General features: G+C 36.6%; 1 protein-coding gene across 3 annotated transcripts; it reads left to right on the forward strand.

Moving 5' to 3' along the window:
* PDPK1 (3-phosphoinositide dependent protein kinase 1) lies at positions 1-26573 on the forward strand. Of its 3 annotated transcripts, none has more exons than XM_066560768.1 (14): positions 1-105; positions 10633-10905; positions 14565-14607; positions 14799-14936; positions 16177-16321; positions 18629-18726; positions 19481-19556; positions 21036-21104; positions 21597-21693; positions 22993-23166; positions 23582-23799; positions 24545-24602; positions 25515-25667; positions 26249-26573. In XM_066560768.1, the coding sequence occupies exons 1-14, from the start codon at positions 82-84 to the stop codon at positions 26354-26356; spliced, it is 1674 nt and encodes a 557-aa protein (XP_066416865.1). In that variant the 5' UTR covers positions 1-81; the 3' UTR covers positions 26357-26573. The 3 variants fall into 3 exon arrangements, with proteins under 3 accessions (XP_066416865.1, XP_066416864.1, XP_066416867.1); XM_066560767.1 differs by having other exon boundaries at positions 63-171; XM_066560770.1 differs by lacking the exon at positions 1-105 and adding an exon at positions 678-786.
* Positions 26574-26627: the final 54 nt, after the last annotated feature.

The raw sequence follows: 26627 nt of genomic DNA on the forward strand, positions 1-26627 counted from the left end.
GACGCGGGCGCCCCATTGGCTCAGGTTGGGCCGAGCGCCTAGCGCGGAACGGGTGGGGAGAGGCCCCTGTCCGGGCGGGCCATGGCCAGCACCGGCAGCCCCCTGGTGAGTCCGGGCGCGGGGAACGGCCCGCGGGCCAGGCGGGCCATGGCCAGCACCGGCAGCCCCCTGGTGAGTCTGCCCGGGGCTGCGGCCCGCGGGGCGCTGGGGGAATAAGTAGGCCCGGGCGTGAGGGCCGGCCGGTGAGAGGTGGCCGCCCGTGCCCAGCGCTCTGGCGGCGGCGGGGTCGCGGTGGGCTTTCGCGAACAGCCCCGCCTCCTCCGCCCGCTGGAACAGGGCGGGTGAGCGGGCGCTGCCGCCCGTGGGGCCACTCTTGTCTCTGCTGCTCGCGGTCATTCTTCCGCCCCCCGCTCCTGAGTCGCCGCGGGTCTCCGTTGTTCCCCGAGCGTGGCCCGTTCGCTGGAGGAGGTGAGGCCGATGGTGAAGGGGCCGCACCGCGGCCTCTCGCGGACCTCCGTTTTCGGTTCCGGTACGGGGCGTTGGCGTGGCTATGCTGGGCCGTCTCCCGACGGGAGAACAGGTGGTGTTGCCTTGTGGGAGCTACCTGTCACTTTGTAATCGATTTCTTTTGTAGTAGGAACAAACGCGTGAGGAAGATCGCGAGGGTCACAGTAGGACGCCGTTTCAAACGCAGTTGTTTACGTTAGTCTGATAGCGTAAACTTGGTTTGTGTGCAGTGGCATATCTAGAAGATGGAGTTGTAACTGGTATACAGACGTGGTAATGGTAAATCTTCTTTTGTGTTGTGAGTTATACAGTTCAGCTAGCATAGACATTCCCTCTTGAAAAGAAAAATAATCACCAGCTTTCACTCGTGTTGACAAAACTACCTGGCAGTGATATGTTCCTTATCCTCGTGTGCATGCTGCTGTGCTTTTGGCTCTTGTGTTCTGTCAGTTGCAAATTGCCAAGCTTAATTCTGCAACACTTAAAACCTTTTCATCAGTTGGAATTGGCTAAGGAGGGTTTTCTGGGGAGAATAGCACAGCAGTGGTGATTCTTGACATGCTGTTTCAGTGTGCTCTCCTCTTCATGCTCAGTGATTTTTTTCATCAGGGTATTACACAAAATCGTATTTATTGATGAAGATGAGAAGTACTGTGGGAATAACTCTTCAGAATACATAAATGCTACATTAAGGAGTATGAGATAAACCAGTTTTTGATTATTAAAGGAATTAGTTTTGCTTTATTGCTAGTTGATAAAGCTGCTTTTTAGCATCAGAGATGACTTCTGTTTACTTGGACTCTTAAACAGAGAGTATGCTTCCCTTTGTGTTTCTGCTCTTGCTTATTGCCCATCTTTTTTGGGGCTTTTTCTCAAAAATACTTGCATTTCTGTTCCTTTTCTATATACAATTTAGGTCCTTGCCCATAAGAAAAACATGCAGAGAGGGGAAAATTTAACAATGCAACTGCTGACTATTTAGGTAAAAATTAGGATATTTTGTCAGGATAATTCTTTTTAATTCCTTCTCTTCCATTCTATTTAATATTTTCCTGGTCAGGTGAGTGTACTGACAGGCAGTACCAGATACAGGTGGCACAATTCAACTAACCTTTTTGTAATTAAGATGAGATCAAAGATGGGAAATCCAGTATTTCTGAGAAAGACAAGTTAATGTTAGTGTTTATGTGATGGAGTTAGTGACATAATGAGTTCTGTGATGACTGAATTGTAAATACATAAGAGGGATTAGGGAGGGGAGGTGTGAATAGAGCACAGCTTTGAAAGGAACATTCTAGCAATTCTCTGCCAAAACAGTTTTCTGTATTTTTGTATGCACAGACAATTCCTAAAATGTTCCATTATTTTCTGAAGATGTGACATTAGGAGGGAGTTGTACTTCTAAGAAAGAAAGTATTTTAAGCTTTAGTTGCAGATTCCAATGTGATGTTAGTTATTTGCTGTTAATCTTACTGTGATTATATTGGGTCTCAAACCAAGAAGTGCCCTTCCTCTCATAATGAGAAGTCTGGAAGTATGGTAATGAACATCTTCATCTGCAGCAGCATCTTCACTGGACTGTTCAGCTGCACGAGCAGCTATTAGGTTCTACCAGTGTTTCTGACCTGCTAAAGCCTATAGTGTAGTCATGGATCTGGCTGAACAAAATTGCTGCCTTCTTTTTATTCCCCCAGTGGAACTAATATGAACTACACTTTTCAAAGAACTGGGCCTGCAGAGCTTACGTAGAGTAAGTTTTGCATCTATGTTAAGAATTAGATTACACTATATTAAGAGTTCTGTTTGTAGTTATTTGTACATGTAAAACTTCCTGATACATACGTAGGGAAAACCCTTCAAGCCTGTCTATTTAATGTTCTCTTCTCCTTCTTTTCATCATAAAGCCATGACTAGTCTTTATCAGTCATGTTATGGGCTTTTAACTGGGATAGGTTTTCAGTAAATGTTCTAGACATCAAATCCCTTACCAAAGCAGGCTGCAAGAATAGAAAATAGTAGAAGACAAGGATATTAAAAAGGTGCTCAAAGGTGGAAAAATCAGAAGTTTTAAGAGGAGCAGTTTTATATGCATTCATATTTCTAACATTAGAAGTTCTTAGAGCTAGTGGAAAGGATATGATCCACAGAATAATCTGAGTATATGGGTAGGCTTTTTTTTATTAATGAATTTTTCTTTAGGTTATTGATCTATTACAGTGCCAGAAGTAAAGTTTAATTTAGCTCTTGAAACTCTACAGGTAGATTACTGTAGCTGGATGTTGTAAGATACCCTGCAGGCTCAGGCTCCAGTTAGAAGGCAGCATTGCCAGAAAATCTTGGAAAGGGATGCTGACTACTGAGGTACTTGCAGGAATTTTTGTACAGAAGGCATGAAACCAGGGGCACAATCACTTTGTTAGACTGAAAAATGTAATCAGCTGCCAAAGTAATAAAAATAAATTTGGTCTGAGTATGTGAAATATTTTAGTAATACTTGTTTTTTAACAGTAAACTTGTATTTTTATATATGTATTTGTCAGAAAAGCTATATGGATTGGTGTAGAACTAGCACATTTATGGCATTCAGAAAATATGCGAGTGACCTTAATTTAGAAAACACTATGTTTGAAAGATAAAATCATTTTCCAAATTCCTCATATTGGACCTTTCCAAAGAATATGTATGATGCCAAGGAATTATTTCTGGTATTTCAGATGGAAGAAACTTTCTTTGCAAGTGGCCAGGTTAGATTATATATATATATATATATATATATATATATATATATATATATATAATAAAGAAGGAAAAAAGGGGAAGAAGCAGATTTTCCTCCCTTCCCACTTCCCTTTCTGACATCTTATTTGCAGGTAAGCTTGTAGAAACTTACTGTAGTCTAAAGCACCTGAAAGAACTGGAAACAAAATACACAAAGCTAGCTATTTGGTCTAGAACCTTATTTTTCACGCTGTATGAATTCTACTCCAAATTGCTGTAGGAAATAAGTGATTTGCTGTGTGGTTAAGTATTGAACTTGAGATACGATTTCTGCTTTAAAAGACATGCTGTAAATACTTCACTTGCAAATATTTTATTATTCTTTATGGTGAAAAATTGCAAGGATTAACTGGCTTAGAGCATTCTTCTGAAAAAATACTAAATTCAATGTATGGTTCTTTAGTAATCCTGCAGGAATTTACATTTCTCGAGTGTGCCATGAATCCTTCGTACATACACTCCATCTCTATACTGGCACCTTGGTGCGTCTGCTTCTCTGTTCTTCACCCCAAGCTGTTCTCTTTGCCTCCTGTAGCTGCTAGCAAGGAGCCTGGCATAGGAAACCCTTTTGTGTTTGCTAGGCTGAGTCCCCATCTGTGCCATGCAGCACCTGATTATCAGTGTGCCTTGTGAGGTAGCTGGTGGTGTATCCTGAGATCCAGACTATTGCGATCACAGACGGCTTTTGTTTTCCTGTGAACTAGCCAGCCTAGATCTGTTTATGTTACATTAATTCTCAGTGGTTTGTTTACATTATAGCTGTTTGGGCCCTAGGCTGACTTTAGGTTCTTGGAGATTTGAGTGGTTTCCTGTTTCTGATTTGTTTTTAAGTACTAGGCAGTGGAAGGAGGCCTTAAATAGTCTGTCTCTGAAGATGATTGGAACTTAATGCTGTGCTTAGCAGTAGAGGAGGTTAGAGGGTAACTGGCTGATATGCAGGTTCTTATAAATCCTTTCATTAGCTTTAATCCCTACCTGATTTTTGAATTATAATCTTGGAAGTCAGTGGCAAGAAATACCTCTGTATGTAAAGTGGTCAAATTTAGAGAAGGGCATTTGCATAAATTAAAGTTTTGGATCAGCATTGCTTGGTATGTGAAAAATTAATTTCTCTAGAAGCAAAAATGGTCTTGCGGATAAAATACCTTTATTCTCTAAAGGCCAAAACAATCTTAAGAATGTAGAGGTGTTCTCTGTACTTCCAAAGCATTGAGCCTCTTGGCCATATTTTTGCTAATATAATATGAAGCTGATATCCTCATTAATCACTTATGGATGAACTGTGTTATGGATTTACTGCACAAAGCAAGAAATGACAGATAAACAGTACTTCTGTTTACCACTACTGCAGAGGTACAAGCCATTTTAGGTAAAATAGTATGTTTGAATCGGGAAAAGCTTGAAGCTTTTCTTCCATTAATTTCTACAGTCTTTAATCTGGAAATGTATTACCAGGACATGGTTTTTTAAAGCTCTTTTATTGTCTTTTAAATTATGGTTATTTCTATCAAGATATTTTGTTAGGATATTTTTGAGGGAAACAGTTTTATGCAGTACTTCAATGAGTGCTTACCTTTCAGCATTAGAGAGATTTCAAATGACACTGGGCATGAGGGTGAGCATAGTTGTTTTGGTGGTTTAGAGCCTAGACTTCTTTAATCAGTATCACCGTCTGTCTGGACAAGAACAACAAAAACCCACTCCTTTTATGCAGCCAAATGCTTTTGAAATTTGCGTGGTTAATTCATAAAAATGGTCTTTAAACAACAGTTTTTTCATGTGGTAACTTCTGAGATCAAAAAACTTCAGCGTAGATAGATATGACTTCCGATTCTCTTGCAAAATGAATTTGTGTCAAAATAGTTTTTATAATTGAACTATGAGATTTTAATATATTCGTTTAAATATAGTAGTTGGTAACCATTTATGATCCTTGATCAAAGTACAGATTTTGACAAATTGTTTGGCTTCAGACTGTTTTGATGACTGCCAAAGTCAGTTTCTTCAAGATATGTGGTGTTAAAGAGGCAGTTTGTTGGCTTATGTGCTAAATTTTAAGTTCTCTACAGCAATCTTTGCCATTTGATGATGGGGTTCGAAAGAGTTCTGATGCAGCTCTATATGACATAAATGCAAACCACTGCTACATGAGATCACAAGATGACTGTTTGATGTTAATGCTTTTTAAATATCTACAAATAACTAGTACATGGAGTGGAATTTGTTTGCTGCAGTTTGACTTACTATTGTCTTCAAAGAACTCTATAGAAAAGTGTGTCCTATCTTTTTTGGTTTTTTTGAGAGGAGTGTTTGCTCTTAGAAGTCATGTTGAACTTCTGTCAAGCTGAAAGTATGAGCAGAGTACACGTCTTTAAATTACTGTGATGTTTTAATATGTCTGTATGTATTTTGGTGTCAAAGTTAACCTGTTTAGTGGGTGAACAGTTAACGAGCTGCATGATGCATTCAAAGTTCTTCTGAGACTTGGCTTACTGTGAGTTTTGTCTCATTCATTACATGCTTGATTTTATGTTACAGTAAATAGACTGATAGCATCTAGTGACCTTTTTCTAATGAACGTTTTTTTTCTCTTTAGGCTAGTATTTTAATTACTTAAAGGCAATAATAATGTTGGCAGATAGATGTACTGTTGAATTCTTGAGATTATCTGACAAACTTCTAAGCATATTCAAAGTGTATATAAAGAGAAAGTGGCATGCAATGGAGTTGCATTAGTCAGTATATTGTTTCTCTCTATACAGATACGTGTACAATTGGTTAATAGAAAGAGGATGCTGTTGTCACTTAGCAGAAAGTCTGACAATCCATTTTTAGACAGACATCCAGAGCATAAATAGACATGAGCATATAAGGTCTGAGAACTGATGTTTACTGTAATTTATGAAAGCACACTATCCATCATTGCTCTGGGTTTTCTTCATTGAGGGTGCTTCACTCTGGTGCAGCAACAGAATTTATGAAAGGAAAACTGATGTTAAATATTGATAGGGATCACACAATAATCATTACACTTCTGCAAATAGCTCCTATGTGGGATTGGTATTTATTGGTGCAAACTGTACTGTGCTCTCTGCACTGAAATGTGAGGCCTTTAGTTGGATTTTGTTACTCTGAATCAGTGGGTTTGTATCTTCAGTTTCTTGTACCTGAACTACACTGCTTTTGCCTGCAGTCTCATTTTAGGTACTGTGAGGCATAGTTTGAAGGCCTATATTCAGGCCCATCTAAGTATCTGACCTGCTTTTTCTTTTGGAATATGCTGGAGCTCTCAGTGTAACTGTGTTACACAGTAACCTTTGAACTGGAGACTGTCCCAACTAGGTACTGGGGAACCTAGAGAAGGTTAACATTTTAATTGTGGGATATGAGGGGGGAGGAGGCCAGTGGAAAAGCTGTGTGTAATATCTGTTAATTATCCCTTTATCCCTTCTGATGCTTTTTTTCAGGTATGAGATGTGTGTCACATGCAGTTGGTGCATCTTTGTCAACCCTCTGAAACACCAGTGTGCCTTGAAAAGAATATATTAAATATAACTGCTTAGCTTTTAGTTTTTTCACTTTAAAACTCTAGGTTGTCAATGTTTAAATTGTAAGCAATACAAAATAAATTTCACTTTCAGAACTTTTGGCTTATATGACAAGGTCAAAACTGTTTACAAAACAGCTCAGACCAAATCTGTCTAACTTAAACTGCCTTTAGCAGAATCTTGGGTTGTGCCAATCTTCTAGCTTATAGTCTCATTAGCATTATTTATAATCAAAACAAATGTACCAGTTGAGGTTTAAAGGTCTTGTTGCTTTGTGTAAAAAAATACTTTCTGTTACCAAGGTTTGCTTCCAAAAAATTAGCTTTATAAGTAATTAGATTAAGAGGTTTTATGATCATGTCTGTCCTATGTCTTAATGCAGCTTGAGATTCTGTAATAGTCAGCAGTCAGACTGTTATCAGACAGCTGAGAGGTCAGCATCCTGTTCATACTGATTTTCTTTGTAATAGATCTTGCTAGTAGAATTTCAGCAATAGCAAAGATGTTCTTAGTCATCTTCAGTGTTCAACAGTGTTCAACATCCTGTCACTTAGTACAGAAGTAGAGGATATTGGAAGTTTCAGAAGCTCGGTCTCTAAAAGTAATTTTGCTGCTGTCAGTGTTGATAGAATAGTCTCAGGAAAATAGTGTTGCGGATTTTGTGGTGGGATAAAGCTAGTGGATATGCAGTTGTGGTTGTAGTTGCTTTAGAGAAGTGTGGTATGTGTTTGATGCATATAAATACATTAATAGTTGTAGTGATAGTGCAGTTGTCAAAATGCTGAACTGCAGAGGGAAAAGGTATGAGTCCTTTTGGGTGATGGGGAAGAAAGGAAAAACATGATCCTATCTAGTGGGTTTTTTGCATTGATTCCAGTTTACTAAAGTTTACTTCTACTGTTTGCAGGCAAGTGAGGAAAAGAACAGTATTAGTACTTACTTCATGTATAAATAGAAGGAATCCTGGTTCTAGTTATTTAGTGAAAACTACTTGATGGAGATTTTGAAATGACTGTTGAGCTATAGTGCCACATATATTCAGCAGGTTTGTTATTTTCTTCCTTGAAAGATTTTCAAAATCAAGTATGTTGCTAACTAAGAATGAAACAACTTCTATATCAAAGTAAATGAAAAGGAGAACCCTTAAGGGTTTGGGAAAGTGGTGTTATAGACTAGTTTTTAAAGAGATAACCACTTATCTGGTAATTCTGTCAGTATGGTCTAGGGTGATACATGACATGCAAGAGGGCAGTCTGTTGTTACCATGTGAGGATCTGTGCTTTCACTGACTGCCAGCTGAGAAATGTTGATAATTGCTAAAAGGAGAGCATCCTCAAGCTTCTGAGAATTGCAGATGCAGTTTAGAATATTTTAAATTTCAGTTACTGACTTTGTATCTGACTAAAAAAACGTCTGCATCTGGCAGAAGAAAGATCTTAAGTCTGATTTTTACAAAAGAGTAAGGTACAGGGTTACATCAGATAAGCTGGCCTGTATTCTGTCTTAGGCATATATGAAAACCTATATGTAGATGCATATATAGTTTCTGCAGACATGTTTTTTGGAGCCTTTCAAAATAAAACTTAGAAGGTAAATAACACAGGACAAAATACTAAAGAATATGTGGAGTGTGAAAGGACGAGTGTAGGAATCACCTTTTTCAATAAATGTTGAGGTGCAGACCTAGTTACATAGTTCTGTCATTTCTTAGGTAACTGATCCTTTTAAATCTATTGCGTGTTCCTCTGTCCTCCTTGTTCCTAATCTTGACTTTCCTTTGAGAAAGTCAGGGGACTAATTGATGTTATACCCTGGCCGAAAATAACCTTCTTTTCCTACAAAGTCCATTACTCCTATCTCTTCCCTCAGGATTTTTCTATACTTGATATTCATTGTGACTTAGTTTCAACTACTGTGTAATGAAACACACTGCATCCAGCACCTTTTCCTCCCTTTCTCACAGTGCTCTGATGCTTTTGTAGTGGATGTTTTTCTTGCTTGTTTACTTTTTCAAGGTGATCTTGCTAGCTGCAGAATCTAATCAGACCACTCCCCCCCCAACAATGCTACTGCTTTATTTACCTGTAAAACCTCATTTGTGACTGGTGCCAGTTTATAATTTAGATCCCAATATTTAGTCTGTGTGTATGTGTGTTTTATTTACGGTATTTCATTTAATGGGATGGTTTTTATACTGGCGTCACTTCAGTTGCTGAGCACTTATGCTTGTGTCAGTCTTGCTGCAGTCTTGATGGGAAAGGGTACAATCTGTTTTTAATTCTAGCTAGTGTTTATCTTTAGACACGGCTGCTGTGTGAGTAGCTGTCTGAAGGAGAGGTGATTCATCTGGGATATGAAAATTCTGGGGACAATAGTCTCTGCAAAAGGTGTCAGCTAAAATATATGCATATAAGGCATAAAAGGAACTGTGACCTACAGCACATACACTTCAATGTGTATGCGCATAATAATAATAATAATATCAGTTTTAGCAGTAAATGAAGGCAGCTTTTCTCTACTGCACAGGGCACAGCCAAGTGAGGAATCGCTTATTTGGGAGCTAGGTTCCTTAAGACCATGTGCATAAGTGAGTGCCAGTCCAACTCCCTTCCAAGGTGGTTTCTGACTAAAATGCAGAAAACAGTTTCAAATTGAAATTCATGAGGTAAAAAAATTCTTTTTGTGAGAAGTAATTTTTAATTTGGTAACATGGTGTATGTTACAGACTCTCTAACATGGTTGTACAATACATCAGTTTTGAGATTCGGTGATTTTCATTAAGTCGGTTTCATTCTGCTGGATGTATGTTAGAATAGTGAGATTTATAAAATTGTGTTAACTTTCTTGAATATTTCCTCTTGTATGTTTACATTCAATGTTTTGTTTTGTTTTGTTAGTGGTAGTTTAGCAGAGCTCTCCTATTTGTTTGTGTTTTCTGGCCAGTTTCAAGTAAAACATCAGAAGCAGTCCCTGACAGACTAATTGTGGTGTATTCCCAAAAGGGGCAGAAAGCAGCTTCATAAGGTTCCTTGATCTTACTTAGGGAAAATGGATAAAAGGGTACCAAATGACAATTTGCTTTGTATATTACATTAATCAGTTTTAGGAGTGTGTCATCTTGTATTTGCTGTTTTCTGGGCTATATCCGTTCTTTTTGTTTTGCAATTGGATTGTCTTTATGTGGCCATATGTACAATTTAAGTAGTGCAATCTCCCTTGTTTTAAAAGATCATGAACCAGAGCATTCTTCAAAAAAAGTTTTAGGTGTTGCTGATTATTAAACCCTCCACCTGATCTGCCTTTTTATGTTATGTCCTTCCCCAATGTGTACTAAAGTGAAATTCTAAGTAAAAAATTAAGAATGCGTCCTTTGTCTCCATTAAACATTTCATGTGTTTGTTTAGAGTTCATTGTAACTTGGATCTCTGAACTAATGTTACTGGTACATACAGGTGTTTATTGTATGACTAGAAATTTAAGGTCATGTTGTTCATAGGAGAAGATGCCATGAAATTTGATAACTTGGTGTTAGGAGCATTTTTTTGAGTTTAAAAAAAGCATTCTTGAATTAAAGTGTTCAGATGTTTGACCTATGGCTATATGACAGCATGACCTAAAAAGAGTTATTTATCAAATTGTTGCCATTTCCAACATAAATACTTTTATTCTCTCCTAAAGAGATTTTTAATGATAACCCTTTCAAGGAAGAATTTTTATGAACCTTGTATGGAAATAAAGTACAGTTGTGCATGGTAATTATGTCAGGTATGGGAATAATAGTTTAATTTTCTCTTTTCAGTATGATGCTGTTCCAATCCAGTCAAGCGTGGTGTTATGCTCCTGCTCATCCCCTTCAATGGTGAGGAACCAAGCAGATTCCAGCACTCCACCTGTCATTTCCGCTTGTGGCAGCAGCAGGCAGGCATCTAACATGGAGGGCGCAGCACCCGAATCAAGATCTAATTCAAACTCCTTGCAGCAGCATGCAGGACAGCAGCCTCCACAGCCTCGAAAGAAACGACCTGATGACTTCAAATTTGGGAAAATTCTTGGTGAAGGATCTTTTTCCACGGTAACTTTACTTTTTATAAGAAGTGACAGATATCTTAGATAAACTTGAAAATTTGTTGTGTAAGATTGATGAGATTGAAATGTGGAGAGAACAGCTTGAAAACTTAGTGGATTTAAGCTTGACTGTTAAAATTAAGTGTTGCCCTAAATATGGGTGGTGATTTTTTTTTTTAAGCTCCTCTTAAATTGATCAAAAGTCCTGTTGTATCCTAATGACTTGATGCTTGGATGTTTAATCAACATTGCTTTCTAATGTAAGTGTGATAGCCATAATAGGTTATGTAAAAAATTTGATATAAAGGATTGGAACTGATCTAGGAGCTTGTGGTAAAAACTATGTGATGTCCTGTCTGTGGCAGGAGGTACTGCCAGATGCTTTCAAAAGAAAGAACACTGATACTCCTCCAGTATTCTTACTCAGCCCCTAGTCCTTGAGATTTAGTGAGTCGTAGGCAGTATCTTTGTGTTCAGTAGCCTTGAATGGTTTGTATCTCACATCCACAGCATTGCACAAAAATGAATTACTTAAGTATTACCTTCATGAATCCATGAAGCATTTAATACTTTCATTTGATGGTTTGGTAGTTTACCAGTTGTAAGACAATAATATTTCTGCATCTTTTGCATCTGATACTTGTTGCGTATGGTTTTTGGTTGTAGGTCTCTAAGTGTTGGAGTTTTCTGGTTCTTCCAGTACAGCCTACTGCAGTGTTTAGGATGCAGGCCTCTAGTACTTGTCAAAAGTAATTTGCGCTCAAACGTGTAGTTTGCATAATTTGCAGGTTTCCCTAAAGCATCCAAGAGAGTTGTTGTGGTTTGGGTATACCAGGACACTTTACTTCAGTAGTACACTTTTCATTTCTGCTTTTGGTCTCTGAAAGTTAATGCCATGTTCCATGTAGGTAAAGAAATTCATAGGGCTTAGCCCAGACTCTGAATAAACTTTGTCCAGCACTCTGCTGCCTGTCTCCCTGGATGGCAGCACAACCCTCTGATGTATCAACTTCAGAGCATTTGATCTGTGGGGCATGTATCTTTATGTTGTCATCAAAGCATCTTGTTAAAAAGCATATGATTTTTTTTCATATTAAACACCGTTGTAGACTCAGAGATCTGACTGTACTCCCCAAGATCCTCACCAATATTCTAACTAAAAAGTGTTTATCTCAAAAAATAGGTGCCCTCATATTACCATATATCCAATGACAGCTTCAGATTAAAAAAATATTTTCTTCAAGGTCATAATGAATGTATTCCATTTTCTTGGACTTCTGTTAAGCTGCCACAAACTCTTACTTAGTGCCAGGGCTGCATTTTAAATTCAACAGAGATATACATGATGTGGCTTCAGGGTTTTTTTTCAGAGCACTCTCCAACTTTGTGGGATTGTATTCTGCAGCTGCAACTTCTTGAACCCATGCCTGATATAAACAAACACACAAATACAGGGCCTTCTACTTGTTGTTCTGCTCTTTTAAATTAATGAGAATCTACTTGCTTTGTAGACAGCTTCAGGCTTCTTTCAGAATAATATCTGTTATTGGTAGAAAAATTATAATTCTCATGATTGAGGAGGCATGTTGTGTAGCTCATCTCCTTCGATATGTGGGTGTATATATATATATTCCACCTTGGTTTTGTCTCCACCTCTAAATGAGGCATTTCTTAAAAACAGGAGCTCTAAGGAAGTATGATTGTCTGACCAAAACCAGTTCTTAAATGCAGATTTAATCTCTAGCAGCCTGAAGTATTTGTTTAAGTTTAGAGTGGGGCTTGGTCATGATGTATGCCAGGTATGTTGGCAGTTACTTTTGCTTTGTAGCCTCTGAGGGTTCTCTGCTCTATCTCCCCCCCCTTCCTCTCCCCTTCCTTTGATTTGGGATGTTTAACTACATTTCTTGCCTTGCTGTTGTCTGAATTAGCAACTTACATGTTTACATGTTCTGTGAATGCTTTTGTTTTTCTGTTCGTTTTATGGCTTTTTTTTTTAAGCTATCCAGTTAATGTCTAATTTCTTTCTATAGAATTTGCATTCATTATTGATATTACTTCTTCCCATATGGTGGATAAGATTCAGGCCCCTGATAAGAGACATTGTATTAATATGTACCTCTGAGGTGTTTTCTGTTTCTTTGGTTTTTGTGCATATCTACTGTGGTTTTCTGGATTATTAGTTATGGGGAAATTAATATATATGGTATACTCAGATCTGATCGGTGAGGAAGGAGCTTGAGGGTACCAAAGTACTCCTGCTATCAGGTAAGTGCTCAGTGTAATTAGAACACAGCTGTTCCATGTCAATGTATGAGGGTAATACCTGTGAAATACAATGGTAAAAAGTTGGATACAGTGCAGGACTGGAAGAGAGTCAGTCTTTAGCTTAATTTGCCAAGATATATTTTCATCTGTGTCAGCTGATACCTTCTGCCATCTGAGTATGGTCTCTGTGTATGTGGGGTTTTATTTGATAACTGCCTTTTAAACTGACCTGCTTTCAGAAGCTTTCTTGGTAGATATGGTTGATGAAACCTAGTTACAAAAATTAGAAAAGTTAATAACATTCTCATTCAGCTGCACATCCTATCTAGTGTTAGGTGTATACACAGAAGGATCTCAAAAATTCCTTATGCAGAGAGGCAGATGTTAACAGACTGGTTGTTTGTAACATTTCTAATAGAAATTTTCATTGATGAAATACTGTAAATGTCAATGGTTTTAAGAGATGAAATTTTAAAGAAAATTAAGGCTGCCTGTTACTACTGAACAATTTTCTAGTACTAAAGAGTGCAACTGCATGCACCTCTTTCATCTGAAAAAATGCCTTATTTAGATTTCCTAAATACCTAACATTTAGCATCAAGTGTGTGTAGTAATATTTTGGAGTACTCTGTTATAACTGATTTTGCAAGGGATAGAAGCAAGTCTGGTACAGTGATTAAAAAAATAGTGTGAAGTTGAGATTTTCACAAGATGTTGAAATGGATATAAACTTAAAATGAGAAAAACAAAGAACTGTACTCATCTATTGTTACAAGGTTATTGGTTGCATTCATGCAAGAAGACTTTTCAGATTGTCTCTAAAATTGCCTTTTATAGAGTTCTGTCTTGAAAATGAGCCTGGTGTTCCTCCAAAAGCATTTCTCTTTAAAAATGTAAACCTGTTTGCCTGAAATTTCATCCCTTGCTTCTACTAATTGGAAATCTTCTGTTCCTTTTATTTCTTAAGAAACTGTAAATAATTGAAAGTTCTGTCTCACTTCTTACTTTTGCTCATTTGGATAAAATTTATCTTTCAATCTTTGGCATCTGTATTCAGGAAAGTACTATGACAATTATTTTTATAAGTATTCCTCAGTGTACTTGTTGCTTTTTGTTTCCCCCTTTAAGAAAATTTGGCAGTTTACTTCGACTTACATTACAATCTTCAGAATTCTTCTGGGAAAAAAATATGCGGTGTTTACACTCTTACGTGTGTAAATCTTTTGGCAAAACAAACATTGGTCAGCTGAACTGAATTTCTGCAGAAGTCTTGCTGAAGCCAGCATAATGTTGAACACATGCTTAAATATTTTGCTGTGTTCCAAATACCTACTGGAAGAACAATGTTAGTGCCTGTGTTTAGTGGCCAGTAACAATATGTTTTCTTTCCTCTGACAACAGGTTGTCTTGGCTCGAGAATTGGCAAGTTCTAGAGAATATGCCAGTAAGTATTGACTCCTTTAACATGAACTTTTTGAAAATAAAGTGTCAATGTAGTCCAGTTATGAAATACCTGTTGAAGGAACAGAATTAGTGGTTTCATCTTAATTAAATGTAACCAAAAAAACTCCAAAACAAGATGGGCTTAATTTACTTGTACCTCTTGCATTTTTACTCTCTCTTTTTTTCATTAAGTTAAAATTCTAGAAAAACGTCATATCATAAAAGAAAACAAGGTGCCATATGTGACACGAGAGAGAGATGTAATGTCCCGTCTGGATCACCCTTTTTTTGTGAAACTCTACTTCACCTTTCAGGATGATGAAAAGCTATGTATCCTTTGCATATTAAGACTTGCTGTAACACTTTCTTAAGAGTAATAACAATGCCCAGTTTTGATTCCTTAAAAAGTGGTCTAATGGAAATGATGGAGGTAACTTAAGGTATTTAAAGTATCCTGATGTATGTGATGCAATTTTTGTAGTCACACTTTTAACAGAAATTAAGCAGATGGAATGAGTGGGTCCTCTCAGAGAGAAGAAATTGCTTCCCCCCTGCTTGTGAGACAGGGGGAAGCAATTAAACAAATTGTCCATGTGGTAAATGTTGAAGGGTGACTTGTAACAATCCAAGTTTAAAAATAATTTAAAAATTCTAAATTGGGTTGGAGGGAGGAGATGGGATGTATGGGAAGTGTTTCAGAAGTGTTTTATTCCTGATGTATATATGTGTGTATTTATATCCATCTATCTATCTGTAGTAAAACACAGTAATTCCTGCATTTAAAATAGGGCTAGCCAGCTATGCTTCCTACTAGTTTCATTTCTACAATTAGAGCTATTATTAAAATTTTTATGCAAAGATGAAGATGCTTATAGAATAATATGAATCCTCTGGGCTGCTGTTTTCCCAGCTCTCTCTAGCAGTAATTGTGAAGTGCAGTTTCATCCTGGGAGCTCATTGCTTGGCAGTTGGCTTTGGGGTTTTTTGGGGTTTTTTTGTTTGTTTGGGTTTTTTTAAGAAAATGTTAATTATGTGAACTTCCTCTTAAATTTCCTGCTTGGCATTGGCTGTGCCAAGCATAAAGGTATAGATCAGTCTATTTCTGGGGTCAGTAAGTAGTTTTCTGGTTTTCCCAAAGGCTGCTAATAGTGCTGGCAAGCCCTACATATCATACAGTATGAGCTCACAGGGCCTCTTTCGTATTGTAAACACTTGCTCTGGTACTTTCCAGGTGATGGGACAATTTTTAACTTCTATCAGTTATTACTGTAAATAACTCTGAGGACAATTATGTATGTCATTTAAATGAATTATCCAGATCATTCTCTGGAAAAACTACGAAGTTAACCCTTTATGTAGTTTTTGCTTTGCTAAGAAATTTGGACCCATGTCTTAGGTTGTTGATATATTTAAGAAATTGCTTGGGCTTGCTACTTGTAAAGTTTCAAATTAACCACCTTCTTCCCTGTTGTTCATGTATTTTTAGTAGTATTCTTCTCTTTGGAATAAGATTGTGGGGATTTTTGTTTTGGAGTGGCTTAGAGATAAACCTTAACTAAGTTACATCCAGATTTTGGACTTAGCTATGCCAAAAACGGAGAGCTGCTAAAGTATATACGCAAAATTGGCTCATTTGATGAGACCTGTACAAGGTTTTATACTGCTGAAATTGTATCAGCCCTGGAGTACTTGCATGGCAAAGGAATCATTCACAGGTAATACCGAGTTGAGACAGACATGCGGTTGATCATGTAAGAGGTGTTTTTTTCCCTAAAAATGTTCTTTGTGAAACTAAAAGCAAAGTTGGATTTTTGTGGAAAGCTAAAGAGCACAAATTGCATTTGATCAGCCCTAGCGCAGTTAACATCAGTAGTTAAACATAGCAAACTTGAGGAGGAGAGCCAATCGTTGTTATACCAACTGTTGGAGCAGGAAAGAGTAAGAAAACCTTCTGGCCTTGAATTAACATTACCAAAAGCTTGTCTTTCAAGCCTCATTGGTTGGCCTGAAAAACAGAAACTGACTTTTTGTTCAACTCCTTTTTTTCCTGTGCTGTTATGTTGCAAAAGTAACTAGAATTCTTTTTGTGTGTGGCTTAATGTGTACTATATAATCAAGTAAATTAATTTATATCAGTTTTCAGTGAGTAAACAATTTCCACAAAGCTGCACAATAATCAGGTAAGTGGTGAAATAGGCTAAGTTTTCAGCAGTACTTACGAAGTTGTTCTTGATGTAATATATTGTTTGGATGGTAATGTTTTGTCATTAATGTTTATTAACTAAAGTTTTAAGTGCTAGACATCTGAGCTGCAGAACTTCTTTTTGGGTAAGAAATTTATTGTGTTTAGGTTACCAAGCAGTTGTCATGGGACACTAGATGCTAGTTGGCAAAAAAGCTGACTGGTTATAATTCTGATAGCATTATTTCTTTCAGTTATTACAAAAACAGTTTTTCCTTTTAAATAGAAGTTTTTGTGAAATAATTTGAATCTAAGGGGGATGGATGTGGAGCATACTGAAAGCATAATACTTTCTACACGGGCAGGGGAAAAGTTCAAGAACTTCCAGTTTCCCTTTGATTTTATAGTTCATGTGTTTAGGCTGAGAGGATGCTTATAAAATGAATGTGGGATGATTGTCAGTGTTACTAACCCTATATTGGAAACCTCCTATTGGAGAAGAGCTGCTTTATACTTGTTTGTATATGAAGGACCCTATGAGGAGGTCAAAAAAAACCCAGGAAAATTGTGCAATTGGAGAACTTAGTATGAAGTTTATGAGGACACAGCTCTAGCAATGCCTGAAAACTCTTGGGATTTTTTACTGCCTGAAGAAATAGGACATGACATAGAACCACTTTAACATGTCAGGCTACCCTGGAAAATTTATTACAGATATCTCTATGTATTTATATATAGCTATAAATCCATAATCCAGTAATAATGTTGGTATAGGATATATTATATAAACAGTATATATGAAGCATGTATAGAGTACAATATATCTACATACATACATATCTTAAAAAAGCTCTACACAAAACTGTTAAGGAATCCATTCCATTCACATACTTTCTACCTCTCTCATATGACAGGCACAGGAAAATCAACAGGATTTTTATGGCTTGTTGCTCTCTGTGGTAGTTTCCAGACATTAAATTGTACAACTCATACTTTTCCATAGTAGGGGACTTTAATCTGAAGAAAATAGTGCTGCACAGTGATTGACAGAAACAGCTTTCAGTTTTTACTGGCTTTTTCTTACCAGTCAAACAAAACAACTCTCATGCTCCTAGATTTCTTTATGAGCATTCAAAGATTCAGCTTAGGAGGGAAATACGTAGGGTTTTTTTGGATCAGCTAATGAAACTTGATGCAAAGGCATATCATATCAGTGTAACTGAATGCTCTTAAGTTGTTTCTAATGCAGCTCTTGACATCTAACTCTGTACTGCTATCTATTGTGTTTGTGAAGTCTGGTTTTATTCAGAATCAGAGGCTGTGTCTATGCAAATAGTAGGCATGCATTTGAAATGCAGATTATGCATGGAGGTGATCTACCTTACCTGGACAGGACATTTAGCTGGGGCTGGGTTTGCCAGTGTTTGACTAACTGGAATTTTGCAGTGAGGAAACAGATGTAGAAAATCTTAATGCCATATCAATCTGTCAGATGTTATTTAAATTAAGGCTTTGGAGTGAAGGGGCTTGGGGTTTAGTGTGTGTTTTTGTGAGGTGGGGTTTTTGTTGGGATTTGTTTTGTTTTTGAAATTTTTGAACATGTGACATACACAGGAGCATAGTTTTGAGATGATTATTTACATGATGTTTAAAAAAAATGTTAATGGATTTTAAAAAATCTGTTAGTCTGCAGGTTGACAGCTACATGTTAGAGAAGCTGTTGTAACAATGTTTATAGAATGTTTGCATCGTTTATTATAGCATTATGTACCTCAGTCACTAGACAGTTTTTCAACTTTAATTTGTATCCTGTTTGAATATAAAAATCTGTCTTTTCCAGGGACCTTAAGCCAGAGAACATCCTATTAAATGAAGATATGCACATTCAAATAACAGACTTCGGAACAGCAAAAGTATTATCTGCAGATAGCAGACAAGGTTTGCCATTATTCATTATGTGACACCAGTAATTATAGCAAGTGATCCTTTGGAAATGTACATGTGTTTTATTTACCAGATTGTAACCTTCCAATGGCATTACCTCACCTAAATCACTAAAGGATCTTGAAACAGTTTCGACTGTCACTACGTAGTTTGTATCAGAGAAGGGAGTACTTGGTGTAGTGGAATACCAGCTAGATTACCAAATAGAGTGGGAAGTTGAACTACTTCAGGTTGCTTAGTTTTCATTTGTAAGACAAGAATACAAACAAATAGGTACCATGGCTCACCTGATACAGTAAGTTTTAACTCTGCTTATATGTTTAACTCCAGTGGCTGAAAGAATTGCACAAATATGAAGGTGGTAGAATTAATGTGTCTGCAGTTGTTACTAATAGCCTGTAAATAGATGCTGCAAACAATGCTTGAAAAAAGCACTAGGCTGAACTGAATTCAACTGACATTTTTTTCTTAACTGTAGCAAACTTGTGTTGGTAGATTTTATAACTAAGTACCTAAATGCTTAGCTTCTTGAACCAAACAGGTATCACTGAGATTGATTTGTTTCTTCCAAGCAGGTTTTGTGTATAGTTAAAGAAGTTAAATTCTCATGGGTTCTTTGCAGTATTATGTAACTTGCAGTGGATTGCCTTTTGGGTTTGTTTTTTTTATAAACTGGGTGGCGACAGGGGAGGAAGAGGAGTATTGGCTTATGCATAAGTATGTGTTTGCTTATTTCTTTCCTCAACAGCGCGGGCAAACTCATTTGTAGGGACAGCACAGTATGTTTCTCCAGAACTGCTGACAGAGAAATCTGCCTGTAAAAGGTGAGGGCTCTATATTCCAGAACTTTACTGACTCTGTCAGGAAACTGTCAAATGGGGAGGAGTGGATAAATCAAGCAAGCAAGCTTAGTATTTTAAAGAAGCAAAATGCTTGAGTATTTTAACAGAGCTTGAAAAGTTTTTTCTTATTAAGTATTGCTTCTTGTCCGAGGGCTGGCTTCCTCAGTTTATCTACTTTTTTGGGTTCTACTAACAGGATTAGGTGTTTTTGGAGAAGGAGGTGTGTAAGGTGAAGTTGGATTTCTCACCCATAAATAAATCAGAAAAATCTGTTATCCAAGTAGTATAATTATTTTAATTCCATTTTATATAAGATTGCTCAAATATGGTATTTCCTGCTGTAGGAACAACAGAATGTCACGTGCTGTTCAGTTAAGGAAAAGGCTGCAGCTTTCTTTGACTTGTATTTAGATCAACTTGCAGTTATGTTTCCTAAACTGTACTTAGGATTTGCAACCTTTTAAAGCTTATCTCTCTGCCTGGTATGAGTGATGCCCTTAAGAAATTTCTGAACTCATTAAAATTGTTTGTTGATGGTATCCTAGTGAATGTGTATATCTATTTTACTGCAATGATGGAAGAGTAAGCTAGTCGCTGACAAATCAGAAGTTAAAAGGGTCATTTATGTGAATAGGTGTAGTAATTTGTGCTAGCATTTCTTTAAGTGATAGAGATACTATCAGACTTTTCACATCTTCTTTTAGTGAAGAGCTTTTGACTGTTTTGGCTAATGGAAAGATTTAATTAGAATATCATCTCCTTTTAGAAGTTGCATAATGCTTCACCTGTACAGAAAACTCTTAGTTTGAGTAGTTTTAAGTATTTTAGTCTTCCATGAGGATTTTGAAGCTTTAATCAAATCTATGGGTAGCTTACCTCGAGGTAAAATAAGTTAAATGTGTTCTTTCAGGCCAACACACTAAAGCTTAACTTTCCTTTACCTACCACACTAGAACATAGCTTTTCCTTATCATTATGGCCTGTCTTTCTGTTTGTGTCTTAAGAAAAGCTTTAAGTAAAAAAGGTAAAAAACTGTATTGTAATATATACTCTTTTTTTAAAATCAAATATTAAGAGGAAAGTATTTTAAATCTGAAGGGGCATATATTGAATGAAGTTGGATGCATCCTTGAATCATCATGTGGATAATCAATATTCTTTTCAAAGTCATTAGTTACCCATTATTTTGACTGAGAATTCACCTGTCTTCCACTTGTGCTTGGAGTCAGTTTTTTGTGGGACTATTACTCTACAGTTTTTTCTTTTAAGTTTTGTTGCTAGCCTATTCTTCTGTCAAGGGCTAAAGTAAAAATAATGTGGAAAATATACAAAGCAGGTTTGTCCACTGGGTTCATGCTATGTTTTAAGTAGCAGAAGGTTAAGAATTTCTCTTTTTAGATTTCATTTTAAAGATTTCTTTTACAAAAAAGATTCTGTGTTTTTTTCCTCTTTGTTTTGAAGCTCTGACCTCTGGGCTCTGGGATGCATAATATATCAACTTGTAGCTGGATTGCCTCCATTTAGAGCTGGGTAAGAGATTTGAGCTAGTTATTTACATGTGGATCATAAATATATTGCCTCTGATTGGATTTTTACCGTACTAGCAGTTCTGAAGTATTTTTCATGATGCAGAGCTGGTATTAATGTCATGCTGCTTTTATTTGTCCTTTTTGGTGTAATGAAGTTGCTTAGACAGCTATAACTAGAGCTCCTGAGGGAGAGATTCCTTTAAGCTATCCTAGAATTTCACATGTAATTTGTGCCATGATGGTAACTATATAACTGTATGTGAAAGAGGTTTATAAGGCATAGCCTCAACACTCTCTGTTGAGTCATTTGAGCTTTTGTTGTTATTTCTCAAGTATCTGGTGCTTGCAGGATCATAGTGCCCCTTCACCCTAGGAAGATTCACAGGAACATAACTGGTAGATTTTTTGTTTAATATTTGTCTGGTTTATTCAGGTTAAGGTGAAAGAACCATGGAGAACTAATAACAAGAGTTAATATTTTTCTCTTATGCAGAAATGAATATCTTATATTCCAGAAGATAATAAAGTTGGAATATGACTTCCCAGAAAAATTTTTTCCCAAGGCAAAAGACCTTGTGGAAAAGCTGTTGGTAAATATTTGTGCTTTTCTTCTTGAATGTACTATGCTTGTTTTGATTGATTTTTTTTTTTAAATAACTGACCAAGTATCTAAATGCCTAACTTCGTCAACCAAAAGGTATCACCGAAATTGATTTGTCATTAAATGGTTTGATGACATTGGAAAACATTCAGCTTATGTAGTTCTCTTTTCTGAAAGTTTCTATGCACTCTTGCAAATCTTATAATATGAACATCTGTGAGCATTATTGACTGTGTAGGGGACTGTCTTGAAAATCAACATCTGTTATTAAACAGCACTTTGATTTTTTTTTTAATCTGAATTCTAACAAGAATTGTTAGAAGGATAAGGAATGTCTTTCTATGAAATGGAAGCAAACAATTCTAGATACTGTGCATTACAAGCAGAAATTAAGATTCAAATAGTTAGGCTTACATAGTTCTCAGATTAATTGGTTTTGAGTTGTGTAAGGGATCATTTAGTTAAAAACAGCATCCTGTACATCACAGGCAGATATATTCATTACAATATAAATCCAGTTGCCTTGCATTTTAGCATGCACTTAACATGTCTCAGTAGTATCAGTCTAAGAATTACTATGCCTCTGAAGGTTTGACAAGTAGGAAGAAAAAGTAGTTCAGTTCCATCAGTGAGATTATAGTCATGACACTCAAGTGAATATGCAGAGAACATTTTGGGGGTTATAAGCTTTTTTAAGTTCAACAGTCTATCATATTAGCAGGGGATGGGGAGGAAACTCTAACCTTTGTGGATGATGATAAATACAGCCTAAAAGGCCTATTAGTGCATTCCCGTGTCCAAGTCCGGGTCTATGGCCAAGCCAGCGTCTCCTGAGTGGTGAAGTCCAGGTTGTATTAACCTGGTTGTATCTTGAGAAGTGTGTCATTTTGAGGTCCTTGAGAGGCTGATGTTTAACACCCCCTGTAGTTTCCACGGCTTCTTGCATCACTAGAATGTGATGGTGGACTAAACTTAAAATGGCTTCATCAGGCCTTCTCTGTACGTTTGTTTCAGTCTTTACAAAGGAGCAAAGCCAAAAAATGCTGTCAACTTAAAGAAGTGCTCCTGTCCTTAGATCTGTGAGCAGATCTAATACAAAATGTTGTTGACGAGACATAGTGACAAAGAGCATCTTTTATTATAAACAACCTCCTTATAGTATTGATATGTATGCTTAGGGCAGGGTGACAGACTGGTTTTACATTTTCACATGGTGCTTTGCAAATGTGAATAATGCTTGCCCTTTGTCATTATTTTATGCAGCTTAACTTAATTTTAATTTGGTTAGGTTCTAGATGCTACCAACCGATTAGGTTGTGAAGAAATGGGAGGATATGGACCTCTTAAGGCTCACCCCTTCTTTGAATCCATTGTGTGGGAGAACCTACATCTTCAGACACCCCCTAAACTTACAGCATATTTACCTGCTATGTCAGAGGATGATGAAGACTGTTATGGAAATGTATGTTTGTCTACTGCTGTATTCAGCTCTGATGCTGCCTGAGACTTCCATTATAGCATAAATATTGAATACCAATATAAATAAATAATATAAATACTAATATAAATATTTTTACTGAAACTATGGATTAGTTATATTTTAATTATTAAGAATGTAATAAATGTTGCTGGTTAAATTTTTACTTAAATCAGCATTTGTTTTCTGATAAAGTGGGTATTTTTAAAAAACAAGGCTGGCTTGCTTTTGATCAGTCATACTTTTTGCATAGAACCCTGCTGATCTATAGGGAGTAGGCTGGGATTTGGCCCAAAAGCAAAATAAATTAAAGCATGCTTAAATTAAAAGCCACAGTTTAGTGCAAAATAAGCTTTTTAATAAAAGACATTTAATTACTTCATTTTTTTTCCTCCTTTAGTATGACAATCTCCTGAGTCAGTTCGGTTGCATGCAAGTTTCTAGTTCTGCCTCTTCCCATTCACTGTCTGCTGCAGAGACAAGTACACCACAGACATCAGGAGGAAATATTGAACAGTATATTCATGATCTTGACAACAATTCCTTTGAGCTGGATTTACAGTTTTCTGAAGACGAAAAGAGGTTGCTTCTGGCAAAACAAGCTGGTGGAAATCCTTGGTAGGATCTTTGAATGTAGCTAAATAACTTGCACAGCAATAAAGAATTCTGGAAAATAAGTGATTTTGATTCAAATTAATATTTGTCAATCTTAGTATTTTCAAGTAAACAATTAGCAACTAGATTTTTCTTGGCTTCTATTTTTAAAGCAATAGCAGCAAAACCCTAATATTATATTTCTAAAATTTACAAGGTCTAGAAGACGATGTAGAGTGTATTTGTAAGACAGGCAGAATGACGCTATCCAGTGCTGCGGAGTCCTTGCACTACAATCCTAAACTAGAAGAGGTTCCTCCTTTTTTACAGATGCCATAATTTGTTGGAATTTTTTGCATGATAATATTCGGTGGATATCTAACCAAAATGCCTCCAGACTATGTAACAGCATTTCTTTTCACTCTTTAGAGAAGTCTCTCATGTGTGAATTTTTGTCATTGTTGTTGTTCCTTGGGGGTGGGGGGGGGCATGCACTAAGGGGTTTTTTTTTTTTGGTTGGTTGGTTTGTTTGGGTTGTTGGTTTTGTTTGGTTTTGGTTTTGGTTGGTTGGTTTTTTTACCCCCATCAAATTTTAGGAAAAACTCACTGGTCTGGGCTAAGGAAGAGTCCAAAACTCACGTACTAAAGTTGTTCAGGACTCTCATGGAAAAAGACATGCTAGGGAGTGACATGAAAAACTACTTGATCATTATAGCTGTTTCTGTGAAAGAATTACTTCTGGAGTAATAGTTATTTTTCTTTTTCTAAGGCATCAGTTTGTAGAAAATAACTTAATCCTAAAAATGGGTCCAGTGGACAAAAGAAAGGTAAGGGCTTTTCTTAATTTCCTGTAACAAGATTGAGCTGTCAAATTTTTGCACAGCTGCAGCACAGATAAGCAGCTTGTTTTAAAGCTTCCTTGTTTAAACAATTTGTCACCTATAAACAAGTTATTTCTAAAAAATCAGTGTTTTCTTGTGAGTAGATTGATTTTTTTTTTCTTGATTTAGTGATGTCCTCTTGATTTCTTGGAAAAGCCTAAGTAAATCTGCTACTGATGCTTTCGTTTTGAGATTGCAGCAAATGAGATTTGCTTGTCCTTCTCCTCCCAATCTGATATAATCTAATAAACACTGTCTTGATGCATATTTGAATGTGGTTTGAACCAAAAATACCAAAAAATTATCAGTGTTGTTCTCAACTGTGCTTTTTTTCCTGGATCTGACTTTGTGCCTTTATCCTGAAAGAGGCAGAGGTGATGTTAGAACAGCTTTAAGTGTTTATTTCAGCAGCTTACAGAATAAGCAAGGATAGTCTGCATCAGCTTTAGCAGAAAGAAGGTTCTCTTTCATCTAAGTTAATACCTGCTTCTTTGTAGTCTTTTCTACAGAATCACGACTATTGATTTCTTTGATAAATAGATTCTCCTTCACTCTGTGCCACTGGGTGTTTCAGGTTTTGCTAGAACTTGAAGATACTTTCCTAAAATAGTACTTGTGTTTCACCATGTAGTAGAATAATGCACTGCAACACCCTAAAAAAGGAGTGAGGTCAAATAGGTAAAGTAAAATTAAAGACAGCCCCCAAACCCAAATATACCATCCTTGCACTGAACTGGTTTTATCCTGCCTCTGTTGTTCAGGTCAGAGATGTGTAAATTTACATTTTTAATTCCCTCATGGATTTTGCTGGGGTTTGTTTGTTTGTTTTTGCATTGCTACTTCTACTTTTCTTGTTAGGGATTGTTTGCACGTCGGCGCCAATTGCTGCTTACGGAAGGGCCACACCTGTATTATGTGGATCCTGTCAACAAAGTTCTAAAAGGAGAAATTCCATGGTCTTTAGAGTTGCGTCCAGAAGCCAAGAATTTTAAGACATTTTTTGTTCACACGGTACGTTTATTTTCTGAATTTTCTTTGTAAATTGCTCTAAGGCCCTTGGGCAATTTCTGTAAGTTATCAAAAAGATTTTTCTGAAGAAAGTATAGTTTTTTTGATACAAAATTTCATAGTCCTAATTTAAAACAAAACTAAACAAAAACCTGAACAAAGTCAACCAACAAAAAAAGCACAAAATCCACACCCCCAAACAAAACTTAATAATAATAAAACAAAAAATCACATAAAATCTCACTCTGACATACATGTTTATCACAAAAATGCAACTGTATTTTAATTATTAGTGTTTAAATTAGCCATAAGTGGATTTTGGGCTTTGAAGGATGTTCTTAATGACTTAACATTTAGCCCTCCTTGTATGTAGTGAATCATGAGAGGTGTATAATATATTGTCAGTTGACTGCTTAAAATGGTTAATCAGTAATACATAATGTTATATAGCTGTAATTGAATTTAACTTTCAGAAAGTTAACGAGCTCATTCTGAATAATTATTTTATTGGTCGGTGCAGAATTACTACTGCTTTTTGGTTAATCTATGTTTGGAGTAATCATTAAAATGTTGTTCACTTATAGCCAAACAGGACATATTACCTGATGGACCCAAGTGGGAATGCTCATAAATGGTGCAAAAAGATACATGAAGTTTGGCGGCACAGATACCACCAGAATGCTGCAAAATAGTAAAGCTCATCCAAAATTTCCCAGTTTCCCTACTTGCTGCTAGAACTCCGTGTGCAGCCGATCAGAGGAATCTTTTCAACCCACCTATTACCATCTCAAGGGGAAGCATAACGTCTGAAATGTTCTTGGTTTTGGGGTTTTTTTGGGGTTTTTTTTTGCCTTTTGCTTTTGGTTTTCTTCTTTTGTTTGTTTGGGGTTTTTTTTTTTGTTTGTTTGTTTTTTGGAGGTTTTTTGGTTGTTTTGTTTGTGTGGTTTTTTGGTTTTTTTTCTT

Source organism: Molothrus aeneus, chromosome 16 (assembly GCF_037042795.1).
Source record: "Molothrus aeneus isolate 106 chromosome 16, BPBGC_Maene_1.0, whole genome shotgun sequence".
Classification (NCBI taxonomy): Eukaryota; Metazoa; Chordata; class Aves; order Passeriformes; family Icteridae; genus Molothrus; species Molothrus aeneus.